Source organism: Electrophorus electricus, chromosome 7 (assembly GCF_013358815.1).
Source record: "Electrophorus electricus isolate fEleEle1 chromosome 7, fEleEle1.pri, whole genome shotgun sequence".
Taxonomy (NCBI): Eukaryota; Metazoa; Chordata; class Actinopteri; order Gymnotiformes; family Gymnotidae; genus Electrophorus; species Electrophorus electricus.
This window is the reverse complement of record NC_049541.1, coordinates 16,813,871-16,838,772: the sequence shown is the minus strand read 5'-3', so window position 1 is coordinate 16,838,772 and position 24,902 is coordinate 16,813,871. Positions and strand designations below refer to the sequence as shown.

Here is a 24,902-nt window from a genome sequence, read left to right as displayed (position 1 = left end):
GATGGAGGACAACATGGTGCATCTGAATCAACCATAAGAACATTTTGTTTTAGGTAAAAGCGGGATTCTATCTGAATATCAGGTAGAAGTGACATTTGCCCATGCTGTTCAAGAGATAAGTAGCCTAGCAACATAAGTCTCTGAGGTCTAAATTGTTTGTCCCGTGATTATACAGGTTTGAAAATGGTGACTGGGTATTTGGCAATAAAATGGATTTGTGCACCTAAGGATGGAAAGGGGACTGCTGCTCATGAAGCAAGGTAAATAAAATTGTCTTTAAGTTGTAATGTGTAGCTAAATATGTATTATTGAAAGAGAGACTGAATTATTAATATAGCCACAACAATTTACTATATTTTAGGAGCACAGAAACGAGAACCCCTTACCTTACATATATTGGTGATAAATTACATATTAACCAGAATGAGATGTTAGTTATTTTCAGTGTGTATGCTAATGGATAAATTGTATGTTAGTGGATGGGTTGAACAACAAAATAGTTGCTCATATTACAATGCCTGTGGAATTCAGGTCAGTATCATCTCAGCTAATAAGGTACTATACTACTAACCTGAGACCAAGTTTCAAACATGTTTAGGAATGTGGAATCATGTGAGGATGGAAAAGGGCCAGGTAGTTTGGCCTTGGGCCCACAATATAGAAGCACATCATTACAATTCTGTAATGAAATAACATCTAGTTTAAGGATGTGAAACAGTAATTAGAGGGTTCTGTTTATGGGAAGGCATTTAATAAACCAGACATGAATTGTAACACTAGTTGCTTTAATCACAAACTAGTTATTTTAATCATTCATAATTGTGCAATAATCTTTTATTCATTACAAAGTTTTTACTCACAAGGCTATCATCAAGACAAATCAAAGCATCTATTGCTCACATTTACAGGATTCAGTAGTGAATCAAACATTTAACACTAGTGATTCTGTTGTAGGCCTCTACAGAATAATGTGTACATCTTTATACAATACAAGACCAGGATAAAACAGAATAATCTAAATCCTGGTTAATTATGTATAAGAAAGCGATGCAATAATGTTAGGAGCATGGTGCTAATAACACCAAGCTCATGGGTTTGATTCTCAGGGAGCACACATTCTGTAATACTGATAAATGTATAAATTCCTCTTGATTAGAGTGTCTACTATAAAATACAAAGTGCTAAACAATTAAGCAAGCACAGAAGCTAGAAATGGGCTGTAAATAAACCATAGAATGAATTCACTTACACATGCTACCAAATTCAACATTATGTATGTAATATATGCATATAAAAGGGTTAATATAAGTATTTCTAGGATGCTTCCATGCTTAGAAATGATTTTAGGGGTACTGCAGGACCATTGAACCATTATATACTATCACTAATCACTGTTTGAGTTTCAAGACATGAAATGTAATTTCCTGAGCATAAGAAACCTCATTCATGAGGTCTTCGCTGTCTGAAGCCTTTCCTTTGTGTCGTACAGTTTATCATACTCTGTAAGTAAAAGAGTACACCAATGTAGATTTGCAAGGTGATGTCACAAAATATTGTATTGGATAACATTCCGGTATGTTCCTATTACTGTATATTCCTATTACTGGATGACTAGCAATGCAACAAAACATATAGTTAAAGAGAAGGTATAATATGGTTAGATATTTTTTAACATACATTATTGATTATTATTAGATCTGGTGAATGTCAAGAGTCTTCAAAACACACACAGAGCACATGTCTATAATGTTTTAGATTGGTCTGCATTCTCTTAGCACACATTAAGAAAAATCCCGTGATTTATTAGCGGGCCTATTGGCGTATTGATGCCTTCTGGGATGTCAGCACTAGAAAGGCCAATATTGTGACAATAACAAGCCATTATAATAATGTTGTGCAGCTATAGTCAAATGCACCATATTCCAAAGATCACTTTGAAGGACCCGCATTGATATTGCATTTTCTATTGTTCAGTAAGTGGTGATCCCCCTAAACACCCAGAACAATCTTCTAAATTTACATCAGCATTATAATTACACATTATCATTAAGTGTCAGACGCTACATAGAGGCCAGTCCATCTTTAATTAACAATACGCAGTGAAGTTGGAATGTGCAAGTAAAGAGAAAACAAACCTGTTATAATGGGCTCCACCTAAACTGCATCTGTATTCTCACCTGTACCACCTCCTGAGTCCTGTCCAGGGGAGATGACATCATCATAGTCCTCTGGAGTGAGAGCCACACCAGCACATGTAAACAAGTTTTAATGGCAATGAGCAACAAGTCTGACATTATAAATGTGTTGATTCTTGTGCTTAGAATTCCTTTATTATTTTAAGAGAACCCAACCTGTTGTAACATCTGAGTTTGGTGCAAGAGTAACGGCATCATCATACATCTCTACTACATCCTCTATCAAAATGTAAGATAAATGCCATCAGACATCAGTGTCATTGAGTGTCATTCATGTGTTAAAGACTGATGGTGCAATATAATGTTAAAATCAAAAGAAAGAACAGTTTAACAAAAATTGTTGATGCAAGATTCTGACAGGATCAGCTTTGCATATGCTACACTGTCAGGACAAAGCTGCACAAAGTTAAAATCATACAAAAGTTGGCTACAGATAGAAGTTGGCAGTAGTGTGGATAAATGAAGTTATTAGCAGTACTGTATTCTCCAGAAGCAAATTCGGGATATTCAAACATACTTTCTACACCATCAGGAGCCTGTGAAGGTGTGATATCATAATCATCTGATGTTTTTTCTGTCCCTAGGCCACGTAAATCAAATACAATGATCTGACACAGTAATTTCTGTAATCATCTCTTTAATTTTAATGAAGTGACAAATTAAACAAACTTACTTGTCAGGCCACTGCTGGTAACAGCATCATCATAATACTCAGTCTTTTCTTCATTGACATATTTTGCTGAAAAATAATTTTAAAAGTTATATGTTTACAACAATACAGCATTGACTGTGAAAGTACAACATTATTAATTAATAATTCTGTTACAAAGTGACATCTAGTTTAAGGATGTGAAACAGTCATTAGTTGGCTGTCTTTATGGGGAGGCCAGTAATAAAACAGACATTAAATGAAACATTAGTTGTTTTAATCATAAACATTCTACTTTTATATTGTACAGTATGTGAGTTCTTTATGAGCACAGGACAAAATGCACAGAAATGAAACACATTCAACTAATAACCCTTTATTAATTCCAAAGTTTTTACTCACAAAGCTGTCAACAATGCAAGTCAAGGCATCTATTGCTCACACTTATAGGATTCAGTAGTGAGTCAAACGTTTAACACTAGTGATTTTGTTGGAGGCCTATACAAAGTAATGTGTAAGACAGAATGTTTATCTTGATGACATCCTGATCTATTCCCCTTCACTGCCCCAACACATTTGCGACATAACCCAAGTACTCTGTACTCTCCTGCTGAACCACCTGTACTGCAAATTGGAGATGTGTGGAGTTTCACCTGTGTGAGGTCAGCTACCTAGGCTCATAAATGCAACTGGTGTATGTATTCAGGTGACCAAGGTGAAGGCAGTAACCAACTGGCCTTGTCCCCAGATGCACCATGATTTAAAGCCCTTTGTGTGTTTTGCCAATTTCTATCACATTTTATTAGGGGGTTTAGGGCTAAGCCCTATCTGCTCACCAACTTTGTGGGGGAAATACCAATTTAGAGTGGTGCTCTGTGGTACAGCAGACTTTTGCAGCTCTAAAAAAGGCATTCACCACAGCCCTAGTCCTACAACATCCAGATCCCTCAAGGCCATTTGTCATGGAAGTGAATGCTTCCAATGTGGAAGCCCCAAACTTAAAGTAGTAGCATTCTTTTCTAAAAAAGATCGAGAGCTTTTTCCAGTAAAAGTTGGAGTGGAGGCATTAGTTGGAGGGTGCTCAGCATCCCTTTGTGGTAATAACTGACCACAAAAACCTCCAATACCTTCAAACAGCCAGACAACTTAACTCCAACCAAGCCAGGTGGTCTGTTTTTCCTTCAGGTTCAATATTACCATCACTTATCAAGCTGCATTGAAGGATACCAAAGCAGATGCCTTGTCAAGGCAGCCACACCCACTAGCCAGAAACACATCCTATTTCCTTCCTGTTTCCTGGGGGGGGGGCATCAGATGGGACCTGGACAGAGTTATTCTGCTGGCAAACCCTCACCAAGCTGTCCGGATCACCAGTTGTATGTACCACATAAGTGCCACTATATTCTCATCATATGGGCCCTTAACTCACTAGGAACGGGCCATCCAGGCTCAACACGAACAGAAAAGTTGCTTGCCGCCAGATAATCATGGCTTTCAATGCAGCAAGATATCATCAACCATGCAGCCTCCTGTACAATTGGTGCTAGAAGCAAGACCCCTTGCACACCCCCTGCAAGCAAGCTGCTGCCTCTGCCTGTACCTGATAGGCCATGGTCTTACATATTATTTGACTTTGTCACCAATCTCTAAGTTTCAGATGGTAACACCACCATTATTTCCAGTGCCAATCTCTTTTCTAAAATGGTCCATTTCATCCCTCTTCCAGTTCTCTATACAGCTCTACAGATGGCCAACCTCCTCTTCCAACATGTCTTCCATCAGTTCAGACTGCAGGAGGACATAGTGTCAGACTGAGGGGTACAATTTATATTGCGAGTCTGGCAGGAGCTTTTGGACAAACTCAGTGTCACAGTGAGACTGACCTCTGAATACCACCTGCAGGCTACTGGTGGGGCAGTTAAACCAGGATTTAGGGAAGTTCTTGTGACTATACTACCAAGAACATCCTGAGACATGGAGTGCTTTCCTGCCCTAGGCTGAACATTCCCAGAAATCGATACATCACTACTCCACAGGGCTCACTCCATTTGAGTGCATCCTGGGGTTTCAGCCACTTCTGTACCCCTGGAACTTGTTGACATTACAGTTTTCGGTAGTGCTGCACAGGCTACAGGAGAGCCAGAGGGTAAGGGAGGAGACATATTACTGCCTTCATCATAGTGGCATTCAAGAGAAATGCTGATCAGCGACAATGTCACTGCAGACAGATTCAGTACATGGTGGACTGGTAGGGCATGTGCCTAAAGAAAGCAGTTGGATACTAGCTAGATTTTCGACACCGTACTAGTCAATGTTTTCCATCATGCACATCCCACTTGTTGCCCTTGCTGTGCCTGCACCTGGGTTTCGATGGGCCCTTCAGGGGTTGGGCGGTACTGTCATGCCCTGGCCAATATCCAGCCACCAATCACATAGCACTGATCACTCAAATGTCAATCACACTCGACTTCAACCCCTACTCTCAATCACCTGTATATTATATCACATCCTGTACCTATTCCTTGCTTATTCCTCTTCCTATTTAATCTCCACAGACATTGGAGTTTAGTGCTTCGCAATGAATGTTTGGTATTCATTTACATCAACATTATCATTACACTACAATAGATAATTAATAATAAGCAGTGCAGCTGGAATGTGCAAGTAAAGAGAAAATATAAACCTGTTATAATGGGCTCTACCTAAACTGCCAATGTATTCTCACCTGTACCACCTCCTGAGTCCTGTCCAGGGGAGATGACATCATCATAGTCCTCTGGAATAAGAGCTACATCAGCACATGTAAACAACTTTTAATGCTAAAGAGCAACAAGTCTGACATTATTCATGTGTTGATTCTGAGAATGTCTTTATCACTTTAAGAGAAACCAACCTGTTGTAACATGAGAGTTTGGTTGAAGACTTAGAGCATCATCATAAATCTCTACCATACCCTCTATCAAAATGTAGCAATAAATGCCATCACACATCAGTGACATTGAGTGTCATTAATGTGTTTAAAACTGAGTGCAAAATAATATTAAAATCAAGTAAAGTTTAACAAAAATAGTTGATGCAAAATTCTCACAGGGTCATAGGTGAAGTCAAACAAAAGTTGACTGCATATTGCAGTTACCTATTTGGACAGGAGTGTCACTGAAGTTATGAGCAGAGCTATATTTTCCAGAAGAGAGGTGGTTATATTCAAACATACTTGCTGCACTATCAGGAGTCTGCGCAGGTCTGACGTCATCATAATTCTCCCGTGTCTTTTTTGTCTCTGTGTCACCTAAATCAAATAAAATGAGCTGAGATTGTAATTTCAGTCATCATCTCTATAATTTTAGTGAAAAGATGAATGATTAAACCAACTTACTTGTCAGACCACTACTGGTAACAGCATCATCATAATACTCAGTCTTTTCTTCATTGACATATTTTGCTGTAACCGAAAGAAAAGTGAATTTGTTGTAAAGTATATTAAGATATATGTTGCATCCAAAGAGAATTGTCTATGAGAACAATCACCAAAACTCTACAAGGTAACACATCCACAAGGTACCACATCTGGCACCCACAGCACACTAACTAAGGAGTTTTTAAAAAGTTGTATGTTTACGACAAAACAGCATTGATTGGAAGTATAAGATTATTAAAGAACACTATGATTTCTTTCATTTCTAATATTTCTCTGTGAGATGTAATCCCACCCTTACCTGAGAGAAGCTCTTTACCAACATCTTCATAACCAGAATGCTGAGCTTCTGAGTTGATATATTCTGTCAGAAGAGAACAGAGCAATCATGAAACATGCTTGAAACAGGAACTTATGAGTATCTTCCTTCAGGGATAATAATGAGCTGTGAGAAAAACAGAATATTTGTCCAGTTGACTGCCATGCTTCCATACAATACAAATACAATAATCCAGGGGTGTCATTAGACCAAAATTAATGGAGCATGTGCCCCACTGAAATGTTTCCATGCCCCACTATAATCACTGGTAAAAGCCACTGAGCTAAAAGTCAGTACAAAATTCATAATGCTTTACATTTTAACCTTGTTGAGTAGAACTATACCATATAAATTCACTACAGGGACTACATGTCCCATAATGACCCAGTATCTTTCCAAACGCTTGAGCAGCTAATAATAATAGTGATGCAAGACCAGAAGACAAGGTAATGATCATTTAAAATCTACTCACATATAACCATTTCACTTACCAAAAAACACATATTGAACCATTAAAATGAAGGCACTGGTTAAGTTAACAAGGGGGCACTGCTAACTAGATAACACAAACTTATAAAATGAGAAATATAACCAGTAAACTATTCATTTTGCACATTTGTGCTATTTAGTTAGCATGAATTGGTGATGCAAAAACAAAATCACAATTCACATGTAGTTTTATCTCTCAAAGGAAACATTTCATAAGATTAACTGCTGAGAACATGTGAAAATAGTATTAACATGAAATGTAAGTTCTTAAATATAACATGTAGTAAATGTAAATTACTTTTTCACATCACAGAAGTGAGAGAGCAGGGAACAAGAGTGAGAATAGAAGAAGAAGAGAGAGAAAGCATGAAAGCAGATGCAGAACAGGTACAAGTAGTAAGAGAGAGAGTAAAACAGAGCAGGGAAAGGAGCAACAGAAAAGCATATGCACAGTCCTGCCCCTCCTGACTGCCAAACAAAGGGGCTGAGCTATACCCTCCTTCATTCTGTGTGTGTCTCAGTTTAGACAAGAGTCTTGAAATACCCCTGCACCACACATGCAAATAAAAACACACAAACATGTGCACACACTCTGTGTAACCTTTATCCTCTTAGTCTTTCTGTCTGTCGGAGCTACACAGAGTCATACAAAGATTTAACCCCTTACCTCTTCCTATTGCTCTTTCTATGTATCTCTGCTTCTCTCACACACTCAAGCCAACTCAAACAATCATGCACACACTCACCTTATCTGTCTTTCCTCTTCTTGTTATTTATTTCACTCTCTGTCTCTCTCCCTCACACATAGTAACACACTCAAGCATACACTTGAGACAAAAAGCAAAAGGTGTAAGCATACATTTCTCCAAAACTTAAAAGAATTACACACTCTAACTTTGCCTAACCAGATACTTCTCAGCAGTATTCCCACAATTACCACTTGCCCTCTCAACTATATAATTCTTTAAATATATTACTTTACATCACATTTACATATTCAGGATGTAAAAAAAAAAGGGCCTAGAGATAAACAACTAGAAAGGCACCCAAGTAAACAAAGAAAAGACAGAGGGGATTACATTTGCCCATTAACAGCAATGACTGACTTGAGGTCAGTTCTCATCTTTACACCAGAGCCTTGAAGACTAAAGACAAAGTCAGAAATCAGAATGTTGATTCTGATCAGAACTTCAGCAGTTACATCAAATCATTAACAAAGAACAACTGTTAACTATCTAAAGAATATATCAAAGGGTAAAGATTTCATGTCTAAGCAGGGCATAGAGAAACTAATACATGCCTTTTTCTCATGCATTTACATTTATGGCATTTAGCAGACGCTCTTATCCAGAGCGACTTACAAAAGTGCTTTGTCATAGAATATCCTAGTACAGTACAGTAGGATAGAGTCTAACATACCAATGAAGTATGTCTTGTCCTACAGACAAGATTACTGCACTAGTCTTAATACGAGCCAAGTTTATAATGAAACCATTACAGATTATTCAAAAGGCAGCTGCCAGAAATCTTACCAAAACAAATAGAGTTGAGCACATTGATTCCAGTTTTCACATTATTTCCACTACCAATTCATTTCAAAGTTCTTCATTTTTGGTACTTCTATATATAGTTATATACAAACAATTGTATATAAATCACTGAATGGTCTAGAACCAAAATACATCTCTGTTCTACTGGAAGAGTACAAACCCAATAGACCAGTCAGGCTAGTCAGCTAATGCTGCCTAGAATCAGAACCAAATATGGTGAGGCAACTTTTAGACAGTATGATGCTAAAAGCAATCACAACCTTCTTAATGTTAGATATACCCCAAATGTCATTGTTTTTAAGTTTAAATTGACAATGTTCTTGTTTTCTTGTGCCTTTATCTTTTATCTTCTAATTTGACTTTACTTTAACTCTACTTCTATTTTTTTGAAAAGCCCTTTCTGAGGTGACAGATCTCAGTCTTTATTATTTAAAACTTTTTTTCCCACTCAATGTTTCTATAAATTTGAGCAAAGTACTTTGAATTCCTATTGTGCATGAAAGGTACTACATATTAAAACTTGCCTTGCCTTATAGTGATACGGCAGACATTTATCATGATACTGTTCAGATCTCTTAATGTAGTGAGCAGCAAGATGTGAAATGTCATAAGGTATGAAAAGAGTGCGATACAGTCACACAGCTTCAAAATAACAAATATAACACACAAGCTCTCTCATTTTTCTCTCACTTTGTAATGGTTATTTTTTTTAAATCTTTGTGTCATACACACTAGGACTGCCTGCAATATTACCCTTCCATATTACTCACCCTTTTGAGCTGAGATGGGAGTTCTTTCATTGGTGATTCTGTGGTCAATCTCCTCATAGATTACTTCAGGCAAAGTCTTACACCTCCTCTTAGAGAGCACTGGGTGTGAAGACAGGTGCAAACATGGCTTCAGCAAATTAATGACAGACTGAAGGATTATAAGATGTCTATGATATAAGATGTGTAAAACTGTAGATTATATGTGAATGTGCCCCACTTTTCCTGAGCACTCTGTTCTGGTAAACCAGCCCAGAGAGAAGCACTAAGGCCAGGAAAAGCAGCACTCACAGTACCAGCAGGACCACTGAAGAGGTAACTGGTTGAGGTAGAGGTCGACTGGTTGTTATCATCTCAGATTTACCAACTGGAAAGGAAATTGCAAAATAGTATAAACAGTATTTTTTATTTGAACATTTAAAAAAAAATGAGGCAGAGGAATGAAAAGAGGACCTGAGATGGAGTTGGTGGTTACTTTACTTGTAATCACAGGGGTCAGGGAGATGTCTAGAAATAGAGAACCAAATCAGTTAGGTGGACACAGAACTCACACAAACATACAAAATCAAAGCCATAATTAGCTTTATTCTCTAACTGACCCTAGCAAGTATATGTCTGTTATATCATTTAATTTACATTTCTTTCTAGAAATTTTTGATATTATTATTATTGTTGTTGTTATTGATGTTGACACTCATAATGATGATAACGATTTACCTGAAAAATCCAGCATTTCTCAGGTTATTAAAAAAATTTATCATTGTCACTGATGTACATGAATGTCAATATTTAATTTTGAGGTTGCCAGTTCTGGTAAGCCAAAAAGCAATTCATGAATAATGAAGCTGCGGATGACATTTATATTTGTTAATTTTTTGATCAGATTTGACTGTATACTAATGCTACCTCAGTGTATAAGGATGTGTATTTTCAGGGCTATACATTTGTTAGGAGGGAAGAACTTCATTACTAGTTTCTTCTCATTTCTTTAACTGTTATCTCACTTCTTTTCACCTCTTCCTCATGACTTAGCTCCTCCCTCTGGGGACATGACAAAATGATGCAAGGATAAGATGTGAGGACAGAGGGCTCAGTGACAAAACTTCCAACCAGAGTCCTTGCTTACTGAAGCACAAGTTTAAAGCAACATGACTAACTGATGATGTGCTGCACAGGTTTATCCCTCATCACCAGGTTCAACACCCAGAGATGCATAACAAGGTGTAATTAGACTACAAACTAAAAAAACATCAAAACATTGCAAGCACAATTTCTATTTTTCAGCTACTGAATTTGTCAAAGGAGTTATTTATTGAATCCAAAACCCTGTCTGAGGTCTCCTCTGACCTGCACAAGTGACGCCAGCATCCTCTTTGTGGGAGCAATCAGTGTGGTTCTTCAGTGAATAACTGCAGTCCCACAGGTGAATCTCATCCCCTCTACACTCCACTCTGTTCAACCAGATCACCCCTTCACCAGCACCAAAGGCAGCACTCCCATTAGCACTCAGTGCCTTCCCACAGCCCAGCTGCCTGCAGACCACCTCAGCATCCCTGATGTCCCACTGATCATCACAGATGGAGCCCCACGCAGCGTTATGGTAAACCTCCAGCCTCCCAGAGCAGCTTCCCTCTGGTCCACTCAGCCTGAGAGGCAGCGGAACTATACCACAGACATATGACATGAGGAGAAAATACTGCACAGGACAGTTAGGGCAGTAACATAACTGTCTGGGTTCAGCAGATAACACATTTCTTGTCAGCTTTGATTGTGTGAAGTATTGATGTTGAGTAATCCATTAAAATTTATAATGACTAGAGTAAGATATTGGAAGAATTTTGATTCATGCTCTCATTAATTAATGCATCCTTACCTGAGCACTGTCTTTGATGGGGAAATGAAGAGCATTTCACATGTTTTTGTAATTGTATCTGCACTCCTGTGAGTATGGTAATATAAATTATGATTGCAGATTTAACATTCATGAGCATTTCATTCTTAACTTCTCAGCTACTTGATATCTGCAAGAATATTTACATGCAGGGAGAATCTGCCTACCTGAACAGGTAATGTGAGCCACCTCCTTGTCATTATCACACTTATTGTGCCCCCAGGGGTCAGATGGGCAGTGCCATAGAGTGGAGTCATGTTTCCTACATTTCACCTGATCCAGCCAGTTAGGAGATGATTCCACTCTTGCTCTGGCCCCAGACTCCCTGCCTGTTTTCCCACAGTTCAGCTCTTGACAGATCAAACTTGCTGTTTCTTCATTCATCTCATTCACACACACATTCCCCCAGGTCCCATTGTAGAACACTTCCAGATTCCCTTTACACCCCTCAGTGAGTCTGATCTCTTTAAACTCTGGTGAGAGAAAATATGCAGGCAACTATTTTGTCAATCTTTCTATGATTCTTAAATGTTTCTACATGAGAGCTCACTCTACCCACAGTATAAATGCACAGTTGCCATCAGTGTCTGTTAATTACCGTTATTTATGTTTCTTTAAACCCATATGAAACTTAGCTTTCTTAACAAAACAAAACTTAAATAGCTAAAAGCAAATTACAATGAGCATTATTAAATATGATACTGCTTTGGTGCAGTTTGGGATTCTCTTCTATCAGAATTATTAGATATAATTATTGTATGCTCAATGTCATAGAGTTTTACATTTGACACTTGCCTTTGAACTGTGCAAATGTGTTACATTTTATGTTATCACTATACACTTTAAACAACAAAATACAAGTAAATCAAATTCAAGAACAGCTGCAGTCAGCATACTTCACCTGAGCACACGACCCCTATATCCTCCTTGTGTCTGCAGTCATGCTTTCCCCCAGATTGATACCTGCAGTTCCACAGGGACGTCTCGTTTCCCTCACACTGCACCTCATTCAGCCATATGGGCCCGGTTCCTGGACCAAACCAGGCTGGTACGTAGGCACTGAGGGCCACTCCACACTGCAGCTGCCTGCACACCACCTGGGCATCCTCAATATCCCATGAGTCATCACACACTGTCCCCCACGATCCACTGAGGAAAACCTCCAGCCTTCCTGCACAGTCTCCCCCAGATCCAACCAGCCTGATGGAGGAGTGGGCTGAAACACACACACACTAAGTGTATACACACACAGTCACACCTTAATTGTCCAGAACAGTTCAGACAGTTGAAACTCTGGTTTTGATTTACATAGAATTGTTCCACCAAAACAAGAACACCAGGTTATTATTTTTGTTAATGTGAAATAAAAGTCATTAATCCTCACACAACTGGTGTACAATTTTAGAGTAGATTAGGCAAGCATGTCATTAATTTTGTTAAGAATTACCAGTTTTTAGGTTAATGTAACACATACCAGAGCAGGTGATTGACAGCTGTTCCATGGAGCTGCAGGAGAGGTTGAGGAGGTTTGCACTGCTGCAGTTCCCCAGATGAGCTTCAATCCCAGAACAATTGAAACCCGTCACACAGATGTGGCTGTGTTGATCAGGACTGGATGGAGAGGAGCTGGAGAAGTTCAGCACAGAGCCACAGCCCAGCTGTCTGCAGACCACTGAGGCCTCAGGCACACTCCAGGCGTCCAGGAGAACTCTCCTCCAGTCCTGGCTGAAGTAAACCTCAACCTGCCCCTGACACTCCCTCCCTCCAGACAACCGCACTTGCCCCTCATGAAAGGCCTGAGAGGAACCTGAATGGGAATATAATTAAACATGTAAATTAATAAGCTTATTTTAGCATGCAAAACATCACTAATTTCACTAATGTGGTGAACATGAATGGAAGAGCTCACCATTGCAGATGACTCCAGCAGCCTGTTTATGAGAGCATGCTGCTCGATTCCATGATGAGATGGAACATTCTGACAGGTGTGTCTCATTCCCATGACAATCAAAAACATCAGCCCAGATGTGGCCACTCCCCTCCCCAAACCAGTCCGCTGCCAACAAAGCCACAGCACTCCCACACTTCAGCTGTCCACAGAGGACACTGGCAGCTTTCATATCCCAGCTAGCCCCACAAACTGAGCCCCAGTCACTGAGGTACAGGAGCTCCACTCGACCAGAACAGTAGTCCCAGCCATTCAACAGACGCACTGCTGTGTGACCTGTAAAACACAGAACTGATTACAGATCTCTAAAATGACAAGAACAAAGCTTATCTTAGTATCTCATAGTTACGATATATTTCTGGCAGAAAAATGACAAACACTTAACCTGAACATATTAGTCCCACATCATTGTAATGGGAGCAGTTCTGTTTGACTGAAGATGTTGGACAGAGAGAAATCTCAGATTCGTTGCCTCTACACTGAAGTTCCTCTGTCCACACCTGACCCTCCCCTCTGCCAAAAGCAGCTGCTCCCAGCACCTTCATAGGATGCCCACATCCCAGCTCTCTACAAACAACCTCTGCATCCTGTTGGTCAAAGTCAGCATCACACACTGTGGCCAAGGTATTCCCATGAAGCACCTCTACTCTCCCAGAACACAGGTGAGGACCATGTGTAAGTCTGGGCATTTTGTGACCTGTGTGTAAAGTAACATTGTTAATACCATGGACAACACATATAAGAATGAATGGTCTATAATCATTCAGTTAATTAAAACATACTACGATATTTAAAGTCAGAATGATCTCATCTATGTTCTGTGGATGATGGGTCCAGAATTAATCACAAATATGATATTTATCAGATGTTTATACAAATCATTCTAAAAGAGATTAATAGAAAACAGACTGATTGAATATACACACTGATTTCAACATACCTGAGCAGATTAATTCAGCATCATAATAATGAAGACAGCTATGTTCACCCCAGCCCAATGATCCACAGTGTTTCACTGTAGACTCAGTTCCACTGCAGTCCACATGACTCATCCAAATTGGTCCTGACCCTGGTATGTAACCTGCGTTAATACTCAGAAACTCTCCACAGCCCAGCTCTCTACACACCACTACTGCAGCTATTGTACTTATACCAAAAACACACACTGCTCCCCATTGTCCTCTATGAAGAACCTCCACTCTCCCAGCACATCGACTTCCACCATCCACCAGCCTCACACTGCCTGTATGGCCAAGAACAAGAACATGATAGAGTAACAAAGAGAGATAGACAGATCATGTACATTGGGTTTTTAACACAGAAAATGTTTTTTATGTAAAATGTGAAATCAGTTTAAAAAACACAATTCTTACCAGCACACACCAATCCCACATCACTGTCATGAGAGCAGTCATGTTTGACTGCAGATATTGTTGGACAGGAGAAAATATCCGATTCATTGCCTCGACACTGAAGCTCCTCTGTCCACACCTGGCCCTCCCCTCTGCCAAAAGCAGCTGCTCCTAGCACCTCCACAGGAGGCCCACAGCCCAGCTCTCTACACACAACCTCTGCATCCTTCTGGTCAAAGTCAGCATCACACACTGTTGTCCAGGCCTTCCCATGAAGTACCTCCACTCTCCCAGAGCAGTGAGGACCACCAACCAGCCTCACTCCTAAAATATTAGTATGGGGAATAGAGACCATGGAACACATTCTAGTGACAGAGAAACTACTTACATTATTGATTTTTTTATAATATTTCACTAGACTATATTAGACCATAACCTGGTTCTGTTGTCACCCACATACTGGCCTGTTGTCTTAAGACAACCTGTGGCAAAGAAGTCAATAAAGAGATGGTCACCAGAGGCAGAGGAGGCTCTGCAGGTTTGCTTTGAGACTACAAACTGGCAAGGACATTATCACAGTATCACAGACTGCATCAGCGACTATATCAACTTTTGCACTGACTTCATTGTTCCTGTCAGGTGGGTACGTTGTTTTCCTAACAACAAGCCATGGGTCACCAAAAACCTGAAGGAACTTCTTAATAGGAAAAAACAGCCTTTCAGACTTAAGGACAAGGAACTATTGAAGGGGGTGCAGAAAGAGCTTAAGGTGAGACTCCGGGAGAACAAGGAAGGCTATAGAAGGAAGCTGGAGATGAAGCTTCAGCAGAATGCAAAGGAGGTGTGGACAGGCATGAATCAGATCACTGGCTTCAAAATAAGGCAACAGACTGTTGGGGGCAGTTAAGACAAGGCCAATGAGTTGAATGTGTTTTTTAACCGGTTGAGCACAACACCCTACGCCCACACCTGCAGACGCATCTCCCCCACTTCCTCAACATCAACACCTCTTAAATATCAGCACCCACCCCCTCTCACCCTACAGTCATTATCTGTTGAGTCACAACTTTCACAACTCCCCCACCCAGAAGTAACAACCAGCCAGGTGAAAAGACAGCTGGAAAATCTTAGAGTCCACAAAGCTGCAGGGCTGGATGGAATCAACCCAAGGGTACTGAAAGTTTGTGTAACCCAGTTGTGTGGGATCCTTCAGCAGCTCTATAACCTGAGCCTTAAACAGGGGACCACCAATGTGGTGGAAAACCTCCTACCTAGTTCCTGTTTCAACGAAGTCCACTACCTCTTCCTTGAATGACTACAGACTGGTGGTGCTCACATCTCACATCATGAAGGTCCTAGAAAGACTAGTGCTGTCATATCTTAGACCTATAGTCAGCCCTTTCCTGGACCCTCTGCAGTTTGCTTACCAGCAGCAGGTAGGTGTGGATGATGCTGTTATCTACCTACTGCAGAAGGCACATGCACATCTGGATCAGAACAATACCATGTTAAGAATCACCTTTTTTTGATTTCTCAACCGCATTCAACACCATCCAACCTCTCAGATTGGGGGAGAAGATGGAAAGAATGCAGGTGGACATGTCCATGATCACCTGGGTCAAGGACTACCTGTCTGACAGACCTCAGTACGTGCAGCTGGGAGCAAGCCGATCTGAAGTCTTGGTCAGTTACATTGGAGCAGCACAGGGAACTGTACTCTCACCTTTCCTATTCACCGTGTACACTACTGACTTCCAGTACCGGTCTGACCTATGCCATCTCCAGAAGTTTTCTGATGATTCTGCGATGGTTGGATGTATCAAGGAGGGAGAATACAGAAATGTGGTTAACAGTTTTGTAGAGTGGTGTGAGAGGAACCATCTGCTCCTCAATGTGGACAAGACCAAGGAAATGGTGGCAGATTTCAAGAGGAGGAGGACAACAACCAGTCCTATTACCATCAAGGATCAGGATGTTGAGCAGGTGGTAACGTACAAATACCTTGGTGTCATCCTTGACAATAAACTGGACTGGAAGGGCAACTCAGAAGCTGTGTACAGGAAGGTGATGAGTAGATTTTACTTTTTGAGGAAGCTCAGTTCCTTTAATGTGTCCATCAAGATGCTGACAATGTTCTACCAGTCTGTTGTCATGAGTGCTAGCTTATTATCTTTTAGTCACAGACTCATTCTGCTCTGCTGTAGTAAGTAGAGGTACAGGAGATCATTCGTTCCAACTGCGATCACACTGTACAATCCTTCTTTGTGTCGGGACACTACTGAGTGGTATTGAGCAATAGATAATCATGCTTATTATTAATATCCACTCTGTTGTCATTCTCTTCTGCATTCACTGCACAATCATATATACACACCTCAGTGAATGTTTGTATTGCACTGTCACTTTGCCTATGTCAATTTCCCCCTGGGATTAATAAATAAAGTGATCTATCTATCTATCTATCTATCTATCTATCTATCTATCTATCTATCTATCTATCTATCTATCTATCTATCTATCTATCTATCTATCTATCTAGTTAATGCATGGTTCTTCATTAATGGCAGCAAATAATAAATATATTATTAGAAAATAGGTTTTGTGGGTGGTCTAATAAGTGACAAAGAATAATTAAATTTCCTTTACAAATGCTGAAGAAAGAAAGCACAGCTGTTTTATCTGAAAAAGGAACTCCACAAGAATTGTTAACAACTGATCTATCATAGCATGTCACATTCATAGGATCATGTCCATAGAAGCTTCTAATGAGAATGATGCCATGTTTTCCTTTTATTAAACAAATATACAACTGAAATGCACAAAATGTCTAATGTCATAACTGGTATAACAAAGTCTGAAAGCTAGGAAATATGCAGAAATGCCAGTCGAGGTAAATATATCCATTCTAAAGATTAGTATAATTTACCTGAGCAGATAACTCCTGCATGATGACAGTCACTAACCCTTCCACTTGAGCCACAGTTCTTCAGCGTAGACTCTGATCCACTACAGGCCACTTCATTCATCCAGATTGGTCCTGATCCTGGTCCAAAGTGAGCTTTACCCAGTACATCTACAGCCTCCCCACACCCCAGCTCTCTACACACCACTGCAGCATCTCTCATATCCCAGTCATCATCACACACTGTTCCCCACTGTCCTCTATGAAGAACCTCCACTCTCCCAGTACAAGGCCTGCTGCCATTCACCAGCCTCACCATGTCTGTATGTCGAAGAGAGAGAGAGAGAGAGAGAGAGAGAGAGAGAGAGAGAGAGAGAGAGAGAGAGGGAGAGAGAGAGAGAGACAACGAGAGAGTGATTAAATTGGGTGGGGACAACATACACGTATCTGTCATGATTGTCACTGTTGTTACACACAGGCCACCAGATGGAGGCCTCAGACACTTCCCACATCCACCACCAGAGCTCATCTGCTCCAGAATACTGACTGGTTTCCATGGTTTGTAACTCTGCACACTAAGAACAGTTTGGAACTCTTTAAATGTATTATTTAAACTCGCTTGTTTTATTGTGAGGTTTTGCCACTTTTCTCTGTCTGCATTCCTGAACTGTTTATCTGATGCATTTGGCTCTTTTTGTTTCTGACCCTCCTTTTTTAATGGTTTGTGATCTTAGCCATTTGTGTTTTGGCATTGCTCCCTGATATAGAATAATTCCCTGGTTTTCTGCCTCTATACTTGTTAAGACTCCACTTATTGTTGCTCTGTGTTCTTTAACTATTTCCGCAGCAAAAAAATCTGCAAATTAATCAAAACACTTCCCCAGCTTCAGCATCACCATTACAAAGAGAAAATGCTAAAATGATATATAATTCATATATAGAAAAAAATATACATAAAACAATGGGTTTAAATTGTAAATAACATAAATGATTAGTGTCAGAAAAATACAAGATTAACTCTGAATGCATGCATTTCTTACCAGCACACACCAATCCCACATTATTGTCATGCGAGCAGTCATGTTTGAGAGTAGATGATTTTGGACAGAGATGAATCTGGGATTCGTTGCCTGTACACTGAAGCTCCTCTGTCCACACCTGGCCCTCCCCTCTGCCAAAAGCAGCTGCTCCCAGCACCTCCACAGGAAGCCCACAGCCCAGGTCTCTACACACAACCTCTGCATCCTGCTGGTCAAAGTCTTCAATACACACTGTGGCCCAGAGCTTCCCATGAAGCACCTCTACTCTCCCAGAGCAGCGAGGACCACCAACCAATCTGACCCCTAAAGTATTAGCATAAAAGAACAAAGAAAATTCAGTGCTTCCTAATGATTATTATTCACATGTTGAAATATGAATGTATTTGTTGGGCCATTAAACTCTCAACCCTTAAAAGTCATGGAAAATTTTGAGTTGGAGGTGGGAAGAATACAATAATATGCATTATATTTTTAGATTCATAAATGACAAAGGCAAGGAAATTAATAAATGTTCAGTAGTAAACTGTATTATTTGAGTTTTATATTGAGATTTAGAGCATCTTACCTGAGCAGATGACTCCAGCATTTTTGGTTTGATTACAGTCATGTTTACCCCAACCTGCTGATGTACAGTTCTTCAGTGTAGACTCTGATCCAGTACAGTCCACATCATCCATCCAGATTGGTCCTGATCCTGGTCCAAAGTGAGAATTACCCAGTACATCTACAGCCTCCCCACAACCCAGCTCTCTACACACCACTGCAGCATCTCTCATATCCCAGTCATCATCACACACTGTTCCCCACTGTCCTCTATGAAGAACCTCCACTCTCCCAGAACAGCGACCACCACCGTCCATCAGCCTTACACTGTCTGTGCAAAATGAAAATTAGGAAGAAAGAAAGACGGAGATGGGTATGGAAACAAATCAGAAAAAGAGACAGTTGTGCAAGCGATAAAAAAAAATGTTAAAATCTTACATAACTTATAATTACAGTTTGAGAAGTACATGTTTACATATGAATTACCCCAAATCTTACCCCCACACACTAGTGCCACGCCATGCTCATGAAAGCTGTTGTGTTTAAGTGTAGATGATGAGGGACAGAGTTGAATCTGAGATTCGTTGCCTGTACACTGAAGCTCCTCTGACCACACCTGGCCCTCCCCTCTGCCAAAAGAAGCTGTTCCCAGCACCTCCATAGGAGGCCCACAGCCCAGCTCTCTACACACAACCTCTGCATCCTTCTGGTCAAAGTCAGAATGACACACAGTGGCCCAGGTCTTCCTATGAAGCACCTCCACTCTCCCAGTGCAGCGAGGAGCACCAACCAGCCTCACTCCTAAAATATTAGTATGGGGAATAGAGACACATGTAACTTATTGTGATGACCAAGATGCTTAAATAGCTTAATATTAAGGTAATGCTCTAATTAATGCATGGCTCATATGGTTTTCTTTAATGTCATAAAATATCAGTAAAAACCTTTATGTACAAAATACTGCCAACATACAAGACATGACAAACACAAATAGTCAGAAAAGTTTAAGAAATGTAATACCTATAAAAACACCCAAATTTGCCAAAGACATTTGAAAGTAGAGCCATAGTAACTAATACTATATTAGGTTGTGAATTACAATCAGTACAGATATCATATGCAGATGTATTGTAGTTTACCTGAGCAGATAACGCCAGCATTTTTAGTTTGATTACAGTTATGTTTACCCCAACCTGCGGATCTACAGTTCTTCAGTGTAGACTCTGATCCACTACAGTCTATATCATCCATCCAGATTGGTCCTGATCCTGGTCCAAAGTGAGAATTACCCAGTACATCTACAGCCTCCCCACAGCCCAGCTCTCTACACACCACTGCAGCATCTCTCATATCCCAGTCATCATCGCACACTGTTCCCCACTGTCCTCTATGAAGAACCTCTACTCTCCCAGAACAGTGACTACTACCATCCACCAGTCTCACATTGTCTGTGGGAGACAGAATGAATAGAGTGAAGACAATCTGTTCTAAATGTGAAAGTGTTTGACATAAGCAAATAGAGATGTGGAAATATGTCATTACGTAAAATAAATGTATTTCTTACCAGCACACAACAGACCCACATCGTTGTCATGAGAGCAACTGTGTTTGTATGAAGATGTCGGACAAGAGTAAATATCAGATCCGTTGCCTCTGCACTGAAGCTCTTCTGTCCACACCTGGCCCTCCCCTCTGCCAAAAGCAGCTGCTCCCAGCACCTCCTCAGGAGGCCCACAGCCCAGGTCTCTACACACAACCTCTGCATCCTGCTGGTCAAAGTCAGCATCACACACTGTGGTCCAGGTCTTCCCATGAAGCACCTCTACCCTCCCAGAGCAGCGAGGACCATCGACCAGCCTCACTCCTAAAATATTAGTACAAGGAATAGAGACAAATGTAACTTAATGTAATGACTAAGAAATGCTAAAACAGATTACACAAAACCGTGCATTTGTGATTTGTAATATTGTAACAGGTTGCAAAGTGAATTTGTGCATTTATTGACAAAACTAAACGGTCACAAAAAGAAAAACAAAAAATAAGCTTTTTATCTTTCGGTGCTTCTTTGCTCTCATAATATTGCTCTCATAATATTGTAACAGCTTAAAACAGCTGAGAAATTGTAGCAAAAATCATTAAATGCTGTAAACTTACAAACTTTATACTACGTCAATGGCAATGTGCAAAGTTTGCAATGACAGTTTGTGACCTAAGTTCTCTAAGCGTGCCCTGTCTGACTCCACTCCCTCCTGTTGCAAGTATTGTTCAAGATTTGTTTAATAATGACAAGAAGTTGTCACCAACAAAAGTCAGTCAACAAAAATGAAGAGGAGTTATCCTTCTGGCAGTGAAAAAAGAAAGAAGAAAAAAGAGGATGAGGAGAAAAAAACATTACTAGTGAGTGGAGCAGATAATACCAATTAAATATAATGATTAATAACTAATTCCTGCAAGTCTAGCCTTAAATGAGGGGGAGACACACTTGAATAACATCCACTAGAATGACATTATTTCATTTGTTTACCTTGACATTTAATATTAGTTAACCTAGCTTGCAAAGCATCCTAGTGTGTCCAGCTCAGTTTTCCATGACATGAGTCAGAGTCAGTATACAGGCAGTTGACTCAGTAGTGTAGCTAGCCTGTCAGGCTGTCAGAACGTAGACGCTAGTAGCTACAGTATTATATCTTTTCATTAAAATGTTATTTATATTTAGATTCTGAAAATAATAGTACTGTTAACTTTTGAAATAAAAAGTTAACATTTTCCAATTTCTTGTTGGTGTTAGATTATTTATAAGATAATGGCGATGAACACTGCTTGGAGGGGCCTCTATGAATTTTTGCCTAGGACCCCAATAGACGCTAGAATCGCCACGGCATACAAATCCAGTTTGATATTTTTGCATAATAGAAAAATTAAAAGTTTTAAAAAGTAGTTCCATTTACATTAGTTATACTTCAAATATACTAAATATCAAATTTGTATATATTATATATTGTATGTTACGTGTTGACATTAAATAATATATAAATAGTCAAAGATAGTCAAATATTATATTTTTAGTCCAACTGTATTGAAACTTATGGAGGCAAATGATACAATTAAGACATTTCTGTACGTACTGTACTTTTAGAAAAGTTATTCAGAAGTCAGAACCTAAAGTCTACTCAATTTAGGTCAGCTTAGTTTAAACCAAAGAGGTTCATATACTCATCTGTATTAATAAAACGAAAACAGGAGTAATATGAATGAATGAACATAACAAAAAAAAAAACCCAGAAAAAAAACAAGCTGTTATGGAAAGGATCAATTACATGCCTTCTGTTACATAAAATTCCACTTGTCTTGATAAAGTGGAAGATTGAGCAATATCATCATAGATATAATAATAATGATAATACATAAACCCAACAAATATATAAAATACATAATAAAATTATGCAGCTTATCTTACTACTACCAACACCACCAACACCACCACTACTACTACTACTACTACTACTACTACTACTACTACTACTACTACGACTAATAATAATAATAATAATAATAATAATAATAATAATAATTTTATAAAGCTGCCATCTATGTTTGTTGAGGACACATAACCATGAACCAGCAAGCAAATGCGAACACTATCACTTAAGTTACATGAAATGAAACCGCCTGTTATACTTTGAGAAGGCAGATTGTCTTAGTCTGTTAAAACTGTCAATTTGGAAGCTAGTGTCTGTAAAAATGCTACATCTTTCAAAATACTATACCACAGTGACAGTGACAGACATCATTTACTTGCTATGGTCATATTTGCTGATGGTCGAGTGAAAATGTGAAGCTTACAAATTTGAGTCCTCCTACCCTAAGACCAAGACAATTCATTTATGGTTTCATATACTACAACACTACATATGGAAACAAACCCCTTTACCAGTTATATCGAATCTTCAAGTCATTCCAAATTGTGGACTGTTATGTACTTTGCCCATATAATAAACTACCTTATATTATTAATTATACACCTTTGTGTTTTTTAAATAGACTCTAAATTCATATACTCTAACCTAGCATAATTACTATATAGTGTATTATATAAATACTACAGAAATGGACAAATATATCAAATTGCAAATATTATAACATCAACATAGTCTTTTAATAGTTATGTTGTTCCCTCGTGTGACCAAAAAAGAATACTATAGCAATAACCCAATATACATATTATATAAATATAATGTTGTATGATACATTCTTGTGTATTTAATTGAATGATATTGTTCACTATCAGATAATAGTAAACCTTGAAAGAGATTAACACAAGACAAGATTAGATATTTCCCTGCTCTAATATAATTCTCAAACAAATTATGACTCCATTTGTCTCAGTAATTTTGTATCTCCATTTCATCTAATATTGTTTCTTCTAAGGACTTTTCATCTTTTAGCATTTGTTTTTTAATAAATAAATAAATAAATAAATAAGATAGTTGTCGAAAAGATTTTAGGAAGTGTAATGTTTAAAATGTGAAATGTATGTTACAAGTAAACAAAGTTTTACAGTGGACCACTGAAAAAATTAATTACATTTGAGAATGAGAATTAGCACAGTTTACCTGAGCAGATCATTCCAGCATCTCTATCATGATTACATTCAAGTTGTCTCAAAATTTTACGCATTCCACGTTTCCCATGTAGGCTCCGATCCAGTACATATCCTTTGATTCTTCCAGATTGGTCCTGATCCTGGTCCAAAGTGAGCATTACCCAGTACATCTACAGCCACCCCACAGCCCAGCTCTCTACACACCACTACAGCAAATTTCATATCCCAGTGAGCATCACACACTGTTCCCCACTGTTGTCTATAAAAAATCTCCACTCTCCCAGCACAGTGACTACCACCATCCACCAGTCTCACACTGTCTGCATACCAAATAGAAGATACCAGATGGAGATAGAAAGAGAGAGACAGAGAGACAGAGATAGAGGAAAAGAGAGATAAAAAGATCATATTAACTGCACATGAGTTATGTATGGCTATGTATGCCTGCCTGTCTATTCTGTCCCTTCTTTTATGTTTAGCTACAGATGTAAAAATGTCAAGGAATAACTAACTTACAATAGTGTTAAGATACAAGCAAACACATTATTAATAATAATAATAATAATAATAATAATAATAATAATAATAATAATAATAATAATAATATGACTATCTGCTCAAATGTGTTTTTGACATGAGGACTTACCCGCAGTAGTGAGTGTGACTGTGGACATCAGAAGAATTAAAGTCCGATAGCTGTCCATCTCCCTCTGCCCTGCACACATTCTTTGTTAAACTCAGCAGGCAATAAACTCAGCAGGCAAGACAATCTTTAACTCCACTACCTCAGAGAGACTGAAGAAACTAGCCCCCTAGACAAAGAGAGAGAGAGAGAGAGAGAGAGAGAGAGAGAGAGAGAGAGAGAGAGAGAGAGAGTTTCTAACAGCCACCAATCACACTTACTATTACCTTATTAGACAGAGAAGTATAATCATCAAACATCTTCAGTGACAAATCAAAAAGGTATTTTTTTTATTTCTCCATATATATCAAAAGAACGTCAGCGCTGATGAACAGAACTCCACCTCCCGTCTTTAGAGGCGTCTGACTGAGGAGAGTGTGGTGAGAAAGTCACCAGCATGCAGGAGACTGATTTCAGAGAGAGGAAGCACTCAGTGTAGATACAGCTTTAATGCCACCTGCACAGAGCTGATCTAAGCACTGATAAATAACCGAACGCGACTCCTCTACACGACTCCTCTACACATGCGTAGAAATGAGTTAAAACATATCTTAAAA

The 24,902-nt window shown here is 39.2% G+C and overlaps 1 protein-coding gene and 2 long non-coding RNA genes across 4 annotated transcripts; all 3 read right to left on the bottom strand.

Annotated features, from left to right (window-relative positions):
- Nucleotides 1-1,453: 1,453 nt before the first annotated feature.
- On the bottom strand, nt 1,454-2,396 carry LOC118241669. Its single transcript, XR_004776296.1, has 3 exons — nt 2,352-2,396; nt 2,136-2,228; nt 1,454-1,500 (listed from the first exon to the last, which is right to left on the bottom strand). It is a non-coding gene; the product is annotated as an uncharacterized LOC118241669 (long non-coding RNA).
- Nucleotides 2,397-2,899: 503 nt separating this feature from the next.
- Nucleotides 2,900-9,482, bottom strand: LOC118241663. 2 transcript variants are annotated; one of them, XR_004776286.1, is made up of 6 exons: nt 9,388-9,482; nt 6,561-6,623; nt 6,221-6,286; nt 6,059-6,133; nt 5,570-5,620; nt 2,900-2,934 (listed from the first exon to the last, which is right to left on the bottom strand). It is a non-coding gene; the product is annotated as an uncharacterized LOC118241663 (long non-coding RNA). The 2 variants fall into 2 exon arrangements; XR_004776287.1 differs by having other exon boundaries at nt 2,905-2,934; nt 5,570-5,632.
- Nucleotides 9,483-9,671: 189 nt separating this feature from the next.
- Nucleotides 9,672-24,388, bottom strand: LOC118241705 (deleted in malignant brain tumors 1 protein-like). The gene is made up of 14 exons (XM_035528170.1): nt 24,310-24,388; nt 20,625-20,924; nt 20,200-20,508; nt 19,083-19,391; nt 13,609-13,920; nt 13,185-13,499; nt 12,723-13,082; nt 12,177-12,491; nt 11,443-11,748; nt 11,366-11,389; nt 11,258-11,305; nt 10,732-11,046; nt 9,838-9,891; nt 9,672-9,751 (listed from the first exon to the last, which is right to left on the bottom strand). The coding sequence occupies exons 1-14, from the start codon at nt 24,386-24,388 to the stop codon at nt 9,672-9,674; spliced, it is 3,126 nt and encodes a 1,041-aa protein (XP_035384063.1).
- Nucleotides 24,389-24,902: the final 514 nt, after the last annotated feature.